The following is a 15,879-nucleotide window of genomic DNA, read 5'->3' as shown; positions in this document are numbered from 1 at the left end:
TTTCCATGTAGTAAATTTCTTAAAAATTAAATATAAATCCGTTTAAAACCTAAATTACACAAAGAGAAAAAATCAAAATTTTTAGCAATAAAAGTAAGTTGTCATAAAAAAACAACAAAACAGGTATGGTTATTTGAAAAAAAAAAAATTGAAATTTTATTTACACATTAGGTACATCAATTTTCTAAGTTGCAGAACTGATAGAAATTAATTTTACGAAAATTTTTTACAATTTTTTTTGTTGCTCTCGAACGGAACGTGCTTGATTCTTTTTATTTCTTAATTCAGTTTATTTATTTAAAAATAGAAATATAGATTCGAATTTAAATGTTTGTACAAATTTTAAACTGAACGAATTGGGATAAGGAGACTCTAATTAAAAGCTTCGTAGTGTGGTACACTGTGGCGTATGCGTACTTTTTTTTTTTTTTTCTTTAAATTAACTCTTTAACGCGACTGTTTGATTCTAAAATATGCTCATGAAAAAAAAATAATAATTCAAACAAATTCCATACTTGCCGTATAAGTACATACGTACAGTAGGTATCTACTCTAGGCGACTTAGGAAGAAGGATAATAGTAAGAAGAAACGTAACAAATCCGTTCCGAAACTATCAAACACTAACCCAATTTTATGTAATTTCTATTTAATCTATATACCAAAACACCCTGTTATTGTAAGTGTCAATGTGGTTTTGTTAGTTATGATTATTAATGGGATTTATGAATAGCAGACACCTCATCCCATCCCCATCGTATCCACTACAGTCTCTCAGCAGGATATCTCCCATTACCCGATTTGACAATTGCAACAGCAACCAGCAACAGGATAATATGCACCAAAACACACAAAAGTACACAGAAACATCGTCGTCATCGTCGTCGGTAGCGTGAAGAGTAGAACAAGGAGTTTATATAGAGCTCGTGCAAAATGAGAAAAAACCCGATTGCTCTTGTTGCTGCTCTCAGAAATGCCCTTGTTTACTAGAATCGCAGTTGGTTGTGTTGCACCACCAGGACTAAGTAATATATATATAGAAAAAAATTGTATATACAACATGTATCTCCCCCTTAAATGGAAAACTACGAAGGACGCTTTTGTCCTGCTTACATTTATATAGAAGAACCCCGATATGCCATCAAGTTGTATCATAATAAGGAAAAAAAAATAAGAAGGAAGAGGATTAAGAGGAAAAGATACGTGTTGCGCTTTGGCTCCTTGAAATTTAAGATAAGATAACACTATGGGCGGTGTCGCGGCGGTGATGACGACGACGACGACGAAGCAGCAGCAGCAGCAACTGAGTGGATAAATAAGATGAGATGAGTTTAGAAAGTGGAACAAAACGAAACTTAAAACGTGTATAATATGCGTGCTCTTTTGCAAGGACATTATACTAAATCTTATCTATGCAGGATTTTTTTTTTTTTTTTTTGTAGTTCGTTTGATTATGACATTTTGAATGAGGAAAATTTCTTGAATGACTTTTTACATCATGATGGGTATCACATAACTGTATGAGTATGCTGCTCCTCCAACAAGCCAAGGGGATTGTCGTCGTCATCGTTGTCGGTTGGTCGTCTATATATAAAAAAAGAAAGCCAGGAACGGAGATTTCTTTCAATGTTTTTTTTTTTTTGTATTTTTGTCATTCATAAATGTTTCGGCACTAAGTGGAATGCTTGAGGCGTTAGATGTCGTCGACTTTTGTCGTCTTCCGGTGCACACAAGTGCTCATTTTTTATTTTATTTTTTTTTTTTTTAATTTCTTCAAGTACATTAATAAGGTGCGGGAGGATAAACTTTTGTGAATTATTTTGTACTTTTGTTTTATTTTTTTTTTTTTTTTCTAACGAAAGTCATGTTTTTTTGGAGGTCTTTTTTTAATGAATGGATTTAGAAAAGCCTTAAGATAAGAGTCTTTTATTATATATGTACTGGTACTTGCAGTGGTATCTTGACTTTTTTTTGTTCATAAGCATTGCGGAGTTGAACTTTTTTGTGTTAAGAGGGCTTTTGATTTATATTAGCACAGTTACTTTGAAGAAGAAAAAAAGAATGTCCTTGAGCAAGTTTTTTTTTTAGAAAAAAAAAAACCTTGAAGTTCTAAGTGGTCCTTAATGGAAAAGTCAGTATTAAAACAATTGAAGTCTCTGATATCTATTAAATTATGCTTTTAAAAATAAGGCAACAAAAGACAAGTTGCATTTTTGTAGCAGTCTAAAAGCTTTCAAATTACAAATTATTGTCTAACGAAAAAGAGAAAACAACTTTGACAGTCTTAATATCACCAAAAATATCACCAATTTATTTTTAATGCTTACCCTGAAAGGCACAAGACATACCAAATACCTACAAGTAACTTGCTACTAAAACTACCCCTTATTCCAATGTAGATGGTGATTTTAGGTTATTTTTTGTGAGAGAAAAAAAATAACTTAATCCCTATCAATTGGCTTAACTTTGATATTTTATTTTTATTTACCTCACTTATTAAAAGGTATTTTTTTTGTTTTTTTTTGGAAGCTTGTAATAAAAATAAAATAAATGGATTAACTTGATCTTTTAGAATTTAGATACAAAATTGGGAAATCCCCAATTTATTTTAAGTAATTGAGCTAAAAATTACTAATATATATATTACTTATGTTTATTTGATGAGTTTATCTTTATAAAGATTAGAAAAGAATGATGAAGTGACTTATTTTATTTATTAGATTTTATCTTTACTAGAAAACTTTTTTTACACGAATTTGTTTTTGACTTTGGATTATGTTGAATAGTTGAATACTATTTTTCATATTTTCTTTGACTCAATACTTCATTCTTAAAGATCGAAAAATAATAGTCAAGAATATAACCTATTAGATAAACATTTCTAGAAATAGGTCACTGTGGTGTATGAGTAACATTTATTTTTTAGTATAAGAAAAATCCCGTGTCACGATGTTTGTGGCAGGTTTGTAAAAATATCAATTAAAAAAAATGCATTTCAAATTAAAAAAAAAAATATTTATTGCAAATTAAAAAAATTTACATTAAAAAAAATATTTATTGCAACTGAAAAATATTTGCATTGCAAAAAAAAAATTTTATTGCAACTGAAAAACATTTTCATTGAAAAAACAATATTTATTGCAAATAAAAATATTTTGCATTGAAAAAAAAAATTATTGCAAATAAAAAAATTTCTGCATTAAAAAAAAAATTCAATGCGAATTTCTCTCAATTCTGACTATTTGACCATATATTAGCTATTTAAACTATAACATTCAACCTAATGTGTGGTCAAATATTCAAAATTGTAGGAAATTCGGCGAATATTTAAAAAAAAAATATTTAATGCACACATTTTGCATTGAATTTTTTTTTTTTTTTCAATGCAGAACATTTTTTATTTCCAATAAAATTTTCTTTTCAATGCAAAATATTTTTATTTTAAATGCAATTTTTTTTTCATTTCGAATACAAAATATTTTTAGTTGAAAAAAATATTTTTCAGTTACAATAAATATTTTTTTTTTTCAATGGAAAATTTTTTTATTTGCAGTAAATATTATTTTAAAAATTTGTAATGCAGAGCAAATGCATTAATAATATAATGATTTTTTACAACCCTGGTTTGTGGTAGCAAAGCTACGAAATGGCTCGAACGAATTAAATGAATTTTTTCGTTGTTTAATTTGTAGATATGTTTTAGTATAGGTTTCAAAATATTTTTCTCCTTCCTCCATTCCTGATTTTTTTCAATCTCCAATTTTGTATTTTGGTTTGAGCATTTATTTTCAAAATCAGAACCTGATATACCACAAAGTTGTCTCATTGCTGCCATTGCCAAAAAAAAAATCATATGTGCAATTTACACGTAGTAGAAGTGAAACCTTAAAAACTCATTTTTCTTGAAAATCGAAATAATCCTTTTTTTTCCATCACCTTTAAATCCAATTTTTTGTATGACAACCTATAGTAAATTTAAATCATATGAAATTTTATTTATTTAAGCTTTAAATATATTTGTCAATTTTTTGAACCCAATCAGTTTTCATCAAAAAAGCAAAACAAAATAATTTTTTTCTCTTCTAACACCATTAAATCCATTTTTAAAATGCCAACCTATAATAAATTTTACACCATCTGAAAGCTTATTATTTTACCTTTTATATGGAGCTTCAATCATATTTCTATGACTCCTACAAAAAAAATAAGAATTTTTTAAAGCCAAACATGTCAAAATTCCAAACTGAGATTACTGTACTTCCTAATCACTGTACTAGTGGCTGGTCATCGGCAAACAGATCTCCACAAATGTTTTGAGGTGTGACAAACTGTAACTTAAGCATATGACAATTTATGAATATGTTTTTCACCATTGATTCATTGTAGAACGTATATTAAAAATTACTATGCGTTTTTTTCTCTGGGTGAAGTAAAAATTTTTCTCTGTCGATAAGTAAATTGATATTTGGCTATCCGAAACTTAGCAAAATAAGTGCTTATATTTTAGAGCGAAATAAGTTACCAAATATTATAAACGTTCTTTCAAAGATGCATCCCAAAATTAAAAGTGATATAAAATACACTGAAAAAAAAATGAAAATCCTAACTTTTGTCTGCACCTATGGTTTACTTAAATATAATAATTCACGACTCAATGAATTCGCAACTTCCACCCAGTAAACCCACATCCTTACGAATATTTTAATGCATAAAGTTCCATTTCAAAAGTTAATAACACCTGGTGACTTTGACGGATGACAAAAGACATTTATGCACAGCACACACTGAAATATACAACTTATACTTTTTCAACCAACTTTTCAATGCATATTAGTTGACAGTGCATACAAAAATGAATATCCTTATGCACAATGTGTATGTGTGTGTGTGTCATTTTACATTACGATGGACACTTCATTTCCTCCTTATACTTTCTCATGTGAAAGCAAAAAAATAAAAAGAAAAACCATTTTTCACATAAAAAGGATCTTTCTTCTTCCGTAAAATGGCTTGAATTAATTTCTTTCAAGAATAATACATACATATACATTGGGAAGTATATCCTTTTTTCCGGTTTCCCCCATCTCACAACACATCATGGAGCATAAGATGACTTCCTGTCTTGTTCAACGTGATAATAATTGAACAATTTTTCAATTTCCTTCCTTGAAACAAACAAGAACTACTGAACTTGTTGTAACAAAAAAAAAAAAAGTACAACAGAAAAAAGAACATCAGTTTCTGTTAAAATAAATGATTTTAATTATGAAACTCACAACAAAGGACTACTTAATGCAATAACTTATGCAAGTCCTGAATACACACACACAAACATACTGACAGTTTACAGTGTCGGTCATGTCCTCTTTCTCTCTCTGTATTAACGATTCATCTCTTAAGTATTATTACCCTGCTTTATCGAGATAATTAAAAAAAAAACCCAGAAAAGGAATAAGGAAGAGTTTAATAATTCGAAACAAAAAATGACAGATATAAACGCAATCAGCCCGGAAAACAGGAGGAATTGTTTTATCCTTTTTACATAAATAAGGAAATAATATAAATCAATGACACAATAAAATAAAATATTTAAAAAGCAAAGCAACAACAAAAAAAAGAAAATTTAAACAAAATCAATGGATAAATATTTTATTATAAATTAATAACTACTGCACGCCTGACTTCCTGATGATGATGATGATGCCACCTTTTTATGGTATTTTATCGAATCAGGATTAATAAATTACGCATAGGCAGGCAGAGATATACAATACTATTTACAGTTTAAGTGCAAAGTGTCCTTGTGACTTGGCTGGCTGGTTGCTGTTGTATGCACTTTCAGCCAATCACTATACTTTTTTAATAAATAATAAGTAATTGGTAATTTTTCATATGGAATGTCAAATTTTGATGAGTTTTGACTGTTTTTTTTTTAAATTTTTTTACAACATAATCCGATCAAATGACGACATACAAGTAAAATATATAAAGAAGAAAAATTACAATAAATTTATGAAATGTTTACAAAAGTTGCCAGTTATTTAGTTGTGATTTAATATTTTTTTTTTTTTTTTTTTTTTGCATACATAAATTAATTAATACGATAATTAACGATATATGAAATAATGTGTATGTTGACACTTGTTTTGCTTTGCATTTATCATCTCTGATTTACTGCTTTCATAGTGCCAGTTGTCAGTGTACATACACTTAATATATTTTAAAATACAGAGTTGTCATTATTTTTACCATTCAGGAAAAGGATAACGATGACAGCTGGTTGTCAGTGTTATATATCGATTTGGAGGGAATAATATTAATCAAACAAACAGAACTTTTATTTGGCAGGATAGTTTATTTCATTTCCATTATAGAGTTTGTAGACATTTGGTTAATGGGTTTTATACATATGCATACACACGAATTTATTTGTGTTTGTAATGAAAGTTCGACTTTATAAAAAATTATAACAAATAAGTCAGAAAGCGGTGAGAAAAAGAGATTTTGTAAACTAAAAAAAAAAATAAAAAATAGATGAAAACTCCTAAAATTGATTTACCTATAAACGTTGTTTGGAAAATTTCTTGTTTCACCAGATAACTGGGATCGAATTACGGCAAACGTTTTCGATCATACGTTAACGTATTGACGCTTTACGTCTCTATCTTTTTCTACTGATAAAATAGAGACAGCAATAGTTAAAACGTTAACGTATGATCGTAATCGTACACTGAGGGAAAAAGCGCAACGTTAAATGTAATATGTTCAACATTGATTTAATGTTGAAAAAACTAACATGAAACATCTTTAAAATTAAATTGAAACAATGTAAGAAATTTTTTTGATTTTTTGTCGGACTTCAGCTTTTTTTTGCATTTTATCACTCTTATCTCCAACAGTGAGACAAGAGTTGTAGGTTCGATCCTCAGCGGCTGCCAATTTTTTCTTTTTTTACTTGCGATATAGGTACTATAGGGCAAGTTTAGGATTCGTAAAAAAAATCGAACTCGAGATAACAATTTTACATGACATTACGATGATGGAGAATGCCAAAAAAGTGGGTCCGGCAATTCTGTCTGACGGACAGGTCTGTCTGTCTGTCTGTCTGTCTGTCTGTCTGTCTGTCTGTCTGTCTGTCTGTCTGTCTGTCTGTCTGTCTGTCTGTCTGTCTGTCTGTCTGTCTGTCTGTCTGTCTGTCTGTCTGTCTGTCTGTCTGTCTGTCTGTCTGTCTGTCTGTCTGTCTGTCTGTCTGTCTGTCTGTCTGTCTGTCTGTCTGTCTGTCTGTCTGTCTGTCTGTCTGTCTGTCTGTCTGTCTGTCTGTCTGTCTGTCTGTCTGTCTGTCTGTCTGTCTGTCTGTCTGTCTGTCTGTCTGTCTGTCTGTCTGTCTGTCTGTCTGTCTGTCTGTCTGTCTGTCTGTCTGTCTGTCTGTCTGTCTGTCTGTCTGTCTGTCTGTCTGTCTGTCTGTCTGTCTGTCTGTCTGTCTGTCTGTCTGTCTGTCTGTCTGTCTGTCTGTCTGTCTGTCTGTCTGTCTGTCTGTCTGTCTGTCTGTCTGTCTGTCTGTCTGTCTGTCTGTCTGTCTGTCTGTCTGTCTGTCTGTCTGTCTGTCTGTCTGTCTGTCTGTCTGTCTGTCTGTCTGTCTGTCTGTCTGTCTGTCTGTCTGTCTGTCTGTCTGTCTGTCTGTCTGTCTGTCTGTCTGTCTGTCTGTCTGTCTGTCTGTCTGTCTGTCTGTCTGTCTGTCTGTCTGTCTGTCTGTCTGTCTGTCTGTCTGTCTGTCTGTCTGTCTGTCTGTCTGTCTGTCTGTCTGTCTGTCTGTCTGTCTGTCTGTCTGTCTGTCTGTCTGTCTGTCTGTCTGTCTGTCTGTCTGTCTGTCTGTCTGTCTGTCTGTCTGTCTGTCTGTCTGTCTGTCTGTCTGTCTGTCTGTCTGTCTGTCTGTCTGTCTGTCTGTCTGTCTGTCTGTCTGTCTGTCTGTCTGTCTGTCTGTCTGTCTGTCTGTCTGTCTGTCTGTCTGTCTGTCTGTCTGTCTGTCTGTCTGTCTGTCTGTCTGTCTGTCTGTCTGTCTGTCTGTCTGTCTGTCTGTCTGTCTGTCTGTCTGTCTGTCTGTCTGTCTGTCTGTCTGTCTGTCTGTCTGTCTGTCTGTCTGTCTGTCTGTCTGTCTGTCTGTCTGTCTGTCTGTCTGTCTGTCTGTCTGTCTGTCTGTCTGTCTGTCTGTCTGTCTGTCTGTCTGTCTGTCTGTCTGTCTGTCTGTCTGTCTGTCTGTCTGTCTGTCTGTCTGTCTGTCTGTCTGTCTGTCTGTCTGTCTGTCTGTCTGTCTGTCTGTCTGTCTGTCTGTCTGTCTGTCTGTCTGTCTGTCTGTCTGTCTGTCTGTCTGTCTGTCTGTCTGTCTGTCTGTCTGTCTGTCTGTCTGTCTGTCTGTCTGTCTGTCTGTCTGTCTGTCTGTCTGTCTGTCTGTCTGTCTGTCTGTCTGTCTGTCTGTCTGTCTGTCTGTCTGTCTGTCTGTCTGTCTGTCTGTCTGTCTGTCTGTCTGTCTGTCTGTCTGTCTGTCTGTCTGTCTGTCTGTCTGTCTGTCTGTCTGTCTGTCTGTCTGTCTGTCTGTCTGTCTGTCTGTCTGTCTGTCTGTCTGTCTGTCTGTCTGTCTGTCTGTCTGTCTGTCTGTCTGTCTGTCTGTCTGTCTGTCTGTCTGTCTGTCTGTCTGTCTGTCTGTCTGTCTGTCTGTCTGTCTGTCTGTCTGTCTGTCTGTCTGTCTGTCTGTCTGTCTGTCTGTCTGTCTGTCTGTCTGTCTGTATGTACCTCGAGCTAGAGCCTAAACCAATGGAGTGATTTTGTTCAAACTTGGTAGTTAACAGTTTTTGGCGATTCCCTAGAGGACAAATTGAAATTTTTTTTTTTAGGACCAAAACTTACGGTACCTGTCATATAACGGAAATAGAAAAATTAATTTTTTTCAAAAACGGCTCTAACGATTTTGATTAAAAATTTTGTGTATAGTATTGCACATAAGGGCCAACTTTTAAAATAAAAAAAATATTTTTTGTACCGTTATTAACGGTACCTGTCATAGAACAGTTTTTTTGATTTATGAATATCTCGTACAAAACTTACCTGATTTCAACGAAAATTTTTATACAAAAACGTTTAGGTAAGACTAATATTAAAATTTTAGAAAATTTTCAAAAAACACATTTTTGGATTTTAAAAAAATATTTTAAAATTTTTTTTTGAAAAATCAATTTTTTGAAAACGGGTGTCTGAAAAATTTTGAAATTTCGTTTTAATGTGTAAATTAGTTATTTCTTCAAAATGGCATACTAACTTTTTTTTGAAAAATGTTAGAAAATTTTTATATATAAAAAATTATTTTTTTCAAAAACCGCTCTAACGATTTTCGAATTTTTTTTTCTAAAAATTCCTTTTCATACTAGGAATAAAATGTCATACTTAGTTTTTTGTAAAAGATCATTTAAAACTGTGTTTAGTTTATTACAAAAACAGATTTTTTTTATTTTTTTTTTTTAATTTCTTGAAAATATCAAATTTTAAAGTTTTCCCTAATTTTTTGAACAAAAAGCTTTAACATTAGAGTAACTTTGAGCATAAGAGCAAGTACGTGCGACCCCAGTCGTGCATTTTATTTTTTAATAAATTGATGCTTTTTTTTCAAAGTTGAAACAACTTTGATTCAAAGATGTTTTATAACGGAAAACCACTTTAAACTAACGATGTACTACATTGATTTTAAAATTTTCGTCTTCAACGCAAAATCATTACGAAAAATAGTTGAATCAACGTGGTTTTCGTTAGTTTTAAGTTGTTTTTTCCCTCAGTGTATGCTTTAATTCGACCCCTGTTTGGAAAAAAAAAAAAAAAAAACGTTTATGTATTTTATTTTCTTGCATTTAATATCTCATTCTTCAAGGCCAAATAAAAACTATCAACGGTACAACATCTTATAAAAAAGTATTATCAGAATCGGTCACTATGGTGTGCAACATTTTTTTAAATACGCTAAAAATAGTTAGATCGATAGAAACTAAATTTGAAATTTTTGAATCCTATGTTTTTCCAATATCTCAAAAATCAAGAAAAAAATATGTAGCGCAAAATACATTTTCGACTTTGTCGACGACAAAGAAAAGAGAATTATAAGGACTCAGACTACTATTTTTTAGTATATTTTATTCAAAACAAGTGTTATTTTAATTACTGACTTCATGTGTTTTTTAGTTAAGTTTTAAATACATTAAAAAAAAATCTCTTTTCTTTCAGAGCAATTTCTTTATATCCCACCCGGGGCAAAAATTTGTAACTGTTATGACATATTTATAACTCACTTTTGAATGTATAAGATAGTATTTTTTTAAATTCGTTTTATATTATAAAATCTAGAAATGTTTTGTTCCACCTGTGTCAAAGGTACAGCACCTCTAGAAATGGGTCACTGTGGCGTATGTGGATCATTAATTTTAATATAATATAAAAAAAATCTCACTTCACGGTGTTTGTGGTCGCATTCCTCTGAAACAGCTCGACCGAAATTAATGATTTTTTTGTTTTTGTATTTTGTATGCACTAAAAAATAGTAAATACGTGTACAAGAAAATTAATTAATATAAACTAATTTTGATATGCACCAAATGTGTTTTCAAGTAAAAGCATTTCTTTTTTTTTTTTTATATGCATATAATTCAAAAGGAACGTGGTGAGTGAATTCAAGATTATCCAAAACAAGTAAATCGCAGAATATCGAATTAACCCAACATATCACAACACATATTATCATAGGACAACTTATCATGAGACAGGTCATCACACATTTCGATGGGAACAAATATTTTTTGGTTCAATTTTTTTTTTTTTTTTTGCTTTCTTAAAGAAAGTGACATTCTCTGAATATTTTTTTTTGTATTTTTCTTAAAAATTGCTTCTTTTGATGAAATATTTTTTATGATGAAGTGTTCTTTGATAGACTGTCAATTATTACTTGTCCTATGATTAGCTCTGGCGTGCGTCATTAGTTGAATTCGAACCGCAGAAAACATCTTCAGTTTAATTTTAATTTATAAAAAAATGTTCTTTTTTACCAATTCATCGAATATTAGAGGAGTACATCAGCATCATTTCGGGAAGACAGATAACAAATTTATTTATATGTAGATTGTATTTGTTAAGTTATTTAATTATATCCTTATCAACAATAACATTACAATTAAAAAAAATTTGTTTGATATTTGAGACAAAAGAATTTTATAAGAAAATAATTTTGGAAAGGTCATTTCACATACATACAATTTTACACTAGTGTTAAATTTTGTAATAATTCAATAATGTTAAATTAAGCACTTACCTTTTATTATCACAAGGAATATGAACACAGCAAACAGGAGAGTGTCCATGTCCCTGATTGTTTTTCCTGGCGATATTAAACGCCTTTTTCCGTTGAATCTCAAAATATTCGTCCAAATTATAACTCTGCGCCCGCGCCGCAATAACAACAAAGCGAAATTTTTGCTTCTGTTGTCCTTTTTGCTTTCGCCAAAAATAAAAATTTGGGGGGATGTTATGTCCTGGTTCGTTTATTGTTTAAACTCATTCGTGTCTCTTTTTTTGTTCTAAAAGATATTTTGTTATTCCAATTGATAGTTGTTATTTAGTCAATTTAATCAATTAACTAGATTCCTTAGTCCTTGGTATTATTATTCAACACGAACTCCTTTTACCCGTTTGTCACAAAATTTACTTTCAATTTTAACCACGCGCACTTCTAGACTATTTTTTAAGCTTCTTTTTTCAGCTGTTTGTCATATTTGTTTGAGTTTTTTTTGTTTTCCTTGTTTTTTTTTTTTTTTATATGAATTTGATTTAAAATAAAAATCAAATAAAAAATTCGAACAAAAAATCAAGAATTTTTACCGTGTGAATTTGTGAATGAAGAAGAATTCACGAAAAATTATTCGTGAACGAATTTTTTTTATTATTCTGTTAATATCAATAATTGGTTTTTCTGTTTTTTTTGTGTTTTTAGTTTATTTCGTCGGTTTTTTGTTTTATGATTAAACGTTCGCTATAACATCATCATAATCATCATCATTGAGATACTATGAATGGAAGTATTCACTTAAAAGCCAAATCTGAAAGAAAAAAACAAAAAAAAAATATTATGAATTAAAGAAATGCATTCTTTGTTTTTTTTTTTTAACATTTTGTTAAATATTCGTTAAAAAAAATTAAAAACAAAAATTTAAAAAGGAAGATGAAAAGTGTGGTGAAAGAGAGGTTTTTTTTATACCTATTTAAAAAAAAAAAAAGACTCCTCTAAACGAGTCATGACCTTGTCAGTCAAAAAGTAATGAGGGAAAAATTAATTTAAAATAAAAAAAAAAAAACTTTTGTGGCATAGTCTTTAAAATTTCCTGAATAAATTGTAAGGATAATTAAAAAAAAAAAATATAAAAAAAAAAAAACTTGAAAATCTACCAAATAAAAAGGCGTACAAAATACGAAATATATCCTTGCTATAATGCAGACCCTGACCTGAAAGGATTGCAAATTTGTGAAAGAGCAATGAAGACATTTTAGATGGTTATATTTATATATAGTTAAAGGATATTTCAAGCAGACTGATAGGAATAATTTAACCTTAGATTGATGCTTAACAATGCAACTTTAAATATTTTATGAATAATATAATGACCGAAATATTTAAAGAGGAATCTAGTGTTTTCCATTGTATTTTTTAAACAAACAAAATTTCTGAAGAAAGTAACCAACTTTTAAGTATTAATGGATAACTACGATGGCCACTTTTTGCAAAAAGTTGGAAACTTACAAAAGTAAAAATTATTTTTTCTAAACAAGCTTTTTGTTTTTGTATTGGGAAAAAATTACAAACATTATTTTTTAACCCAAGATCTAAGCTTTCAAGCCTAAAGCTTTTATAGGGGGTTCTAGTATCCATTATTTTCAATAAAATTGATGACTGCCACCAAAATTTGGTAATTTCTTCACTTATCAATAAAGGTTCACATATTCATGAAATCGGAGAAAAAAAGTTATGAGCTCTGAGTTCTGGCATTAACCGGTTTACAATGAAACAACTGATGTCATTGGATCAGACGTACTAAAAATTTGGGATATTTTTTCGGGAAATTCCGCTTTTACAAAATTCTGCTTTTTAAAAATTTCTAAAATTTCATTTTTTTAAATTCTGCTTTTTTTTTTTCTATTTTGTCTTTCAAATTCTATTTTACAATATTCTGCCAGCATATTTTTGAACAAAAAAAAAATCTGCTAATTCTGTTTCTTTTTAAATTGGACTCGAGGGTAAATTAAATTTTTTTTAAATATGTGTTGAGAAAAATGGTTTAAAAAGACCAAAAACAGTAGATTTTGAAAGTCCATATTTTATCCAATTTTAGCCGCATTCAAGTTTTGTGACCATTATGTTAAAAGATAAAGTATCTTCTTTTCTACTTTACATGTTCAATATCTATAAATGCTCAAATGATAAAAATAGAACATTTAGTAAAAACATCTTCTATGAATAGTCTTTCTTAAGTTTTTTACAGTATTTCAGTTTTAATTTTTTTTTTTTAAGAAAAGTCATTGATAGGAAATTTAATTATCTACAAAAAATTACTTAATAAAAATTTTCAAATTCGGCTTGCTTTTCAAGTTATAGACAAAAACTCAAAAAGTAACAGAAAAAGTCGAAAATATTAATCGTTACAAAAATCGTCATAGGTTTATAATTTTTCTATAGATTTTGAAGAAAATTATTTTCTTATCTTTGCCAGAAAGTGTACTATGAATAAAAAACTTAAAACTATGAGGATTCGAAAGATTTTTTCTTTCAGTAATAAAGTTTTTTTTTGCAGAAATTTCCTTTAAAAACTCGATTTTTTTTAACTTTTAATACATTGCAGTTAAACATCTATAGTGGACCCAGAAAAGTTGTTCTAGTGTTTGGTGCTTATTTACGAAGCTTTCAGGCGCCAGCTTTTCTGTTCAGAATAGTTGTTTATTACTCAAGATATATCCCGAATATTAAGTAGGCTGGACAAAACAACGACAAAAAACTTTGAAAAATCATGTCTCGAAAACATATCCATCGTAATTTTTTTTAAAGTGATTTCCGAGTCCCGTAGGAAAAATATAACTTTTTTTTATTCCATCACTTTTTTTATATGACAACCTACAATAAATTTTATACCATCTGAAAGCTTACTGTTTCAGCAAAACAATCAATCTCTTTTCTCTTCTAACGCCGCACATAGGAGTATTGTCATCAAAAACCTGGCCATAATTATTTTTCGTGGTTTTTGTTATTATTTCTGTTTAAAATGAGTATTCCTACAAGAAAATGCAATATAAACCTAGTTTTTGTTATTTTTATTTTTTTTACCAAAAACTAATAAAATTGATTAATGGCCTGTATTCCGCCTGTCGACATTATTTTTCTCAAAATTTTTTCCTCATCCCTAATACGCAATTCTCAGTTTCTTTTGTCTCTTCCCCAACCTTATTTAAGATCACCCAAAATAAAATACATTAATAACATCAGTAAATTTAATTTTAAAATAAAAAACGTTGCATAAAGTAAGGAGTATTTTCTATCAGAAAGTGAAAAACTAATTGACCCTCGATTCTCTAAAGAGCACCTAAGAGCACCCAATTTTTTTTGCATTGTGTTAAAGAATATATAAACTAACTCATAAGTTTCAATTCATCGCAGAATAACGGGGTATATGTAGGTACTAAAACAAAATCATTAAAGTTCAAATAATAACTTACCAAAAATATCAAGTTTTTAGATACTAGTTCTAAGCCCGAATTAAAATAGAAAAAACCATCTAACATTTTCAAAACTTTATTAATATCGTTAATAAATAACTGAAGAAAAATTCTGCATTTAAATTTTTTTAGATTTCTATCACAACACTTCGATATCGCATATAGAATCAAGGGGCACGGTAGTACCCAGCCAAGTTCTCTAGCAACTTTGGCACTACACCCTTATTTACAGGAAACAACTCAGGCCATTTTCGACCCCCCTCTAACTTCCACACCAAAGATGTCAGAAGTTTCAAACTCGCTACATTTGTTGAGCTCGCCGAACCCAAATTCCTCACAAAATTTCAGCTTCTTACGATGAGTAGTTTCTGAGATATAGGACTTCAAAAATCGCGAAAACCGTAACTGACTCATTGACTCACTGACTCACTGACAGATCATCAAAATTATGGCGAACTTCCCGCTATCGTAGAAACTTGAAATTTTACATGGTGATAGGACTTGTGGTGTATAAAAAGGAAAAAATCGAAAATTTGACTTCACTTCTGACTATCGTAGAATTTTGAAATTTGGTAGAGTGGTAGAGCTTGTAGGTTATACAAAGAAAAAAATTTAAAATCTGATAATTTCAGCCAGGGGGCGTGGTAACCGCCCATTTTCGCTTAATTTACATAAAATATTTTAGAGCACTTCTGATTATCGTAGAATCTTGAGTTTTCGTAGAATGGTAGAGCTAATAAGTTATATAAAGAAAAAAATTTAAAATTTGAGAATTTTGGATAGGGGGCGTGGCAACCGCCCATTTCTGCTGAATTTTCATCAAATATTATAGAGCACTTCTTGTTATCGTAGAAACTTGAAATTTGATAGAATAGTAGATCTGGTAGTTTATAAAAAGGAAAAAATTTTAAATCTGAGAATTTTAGCCAGGGGGCGTGGCAACCGCCTATTTCCGCTCAATTTTCATCAAGTATTATAGATCACTTCTAACTATCGTAGAATCTTGAAATTTGGTAGAATGTTAGACCTGGTAGTTTATACAAAAGAAAAAATTTTAAATTTGAGAATTATAGACAAGGGGCGTGGTAACCGCC

The 15,879-nt window shown here is 30.5% G+C and overlaps 1 protein-coding gene across 8 annotated transcripts in view; it reads right to left on the bottom strand.

Annotated features, from left to right (window-relative positions):
* The window catches only part of LOC129916343 (neuronal acetylcholine receptor subunit alpha-7), a 235,269-nt gene that overhangs the window by 187,863 nt on the left and 31,527 nt on the right, over positions 1-15,879 (bottom strand). For 7 of the 8 annotated variants that reach the window (XM_055996208.1, XM_055996207.1, XM_055996213.1 and 4 more), the window contains exon 2: positions 11,340-12,123. In XM_055996208.1, coding sequence (XP_055852183.1) covers positions 11,340-11,388 — 49 coding nt within the window. In that variant the 5' untranslated portion in view covers positions 11,389-12,123. The remainder of the gene's footprint in view (positions 1-11,339; positions 12,124-15,879) is intronic. The other variant, XM_055996209.1, reaches the window with a different exon arrangement.

This window comes from Episyrphus balteatus, chromosome 3 (genome assembly GCF_945859705.1).
Source record: "Episyrphus balteatus chromosome 3, idEpiBalt1.1, whole genome shotgun sequence".
NCBI classification, from domain to species: Eukaryota; Metazoa; Arthropoda; class Insecta; order Diptera; family Syrphidae; genus Episyrphus; species Episyrphus balteatus.
This window is presented reverse-complemented; position numbering and strand designations above follow the sequence as displayed.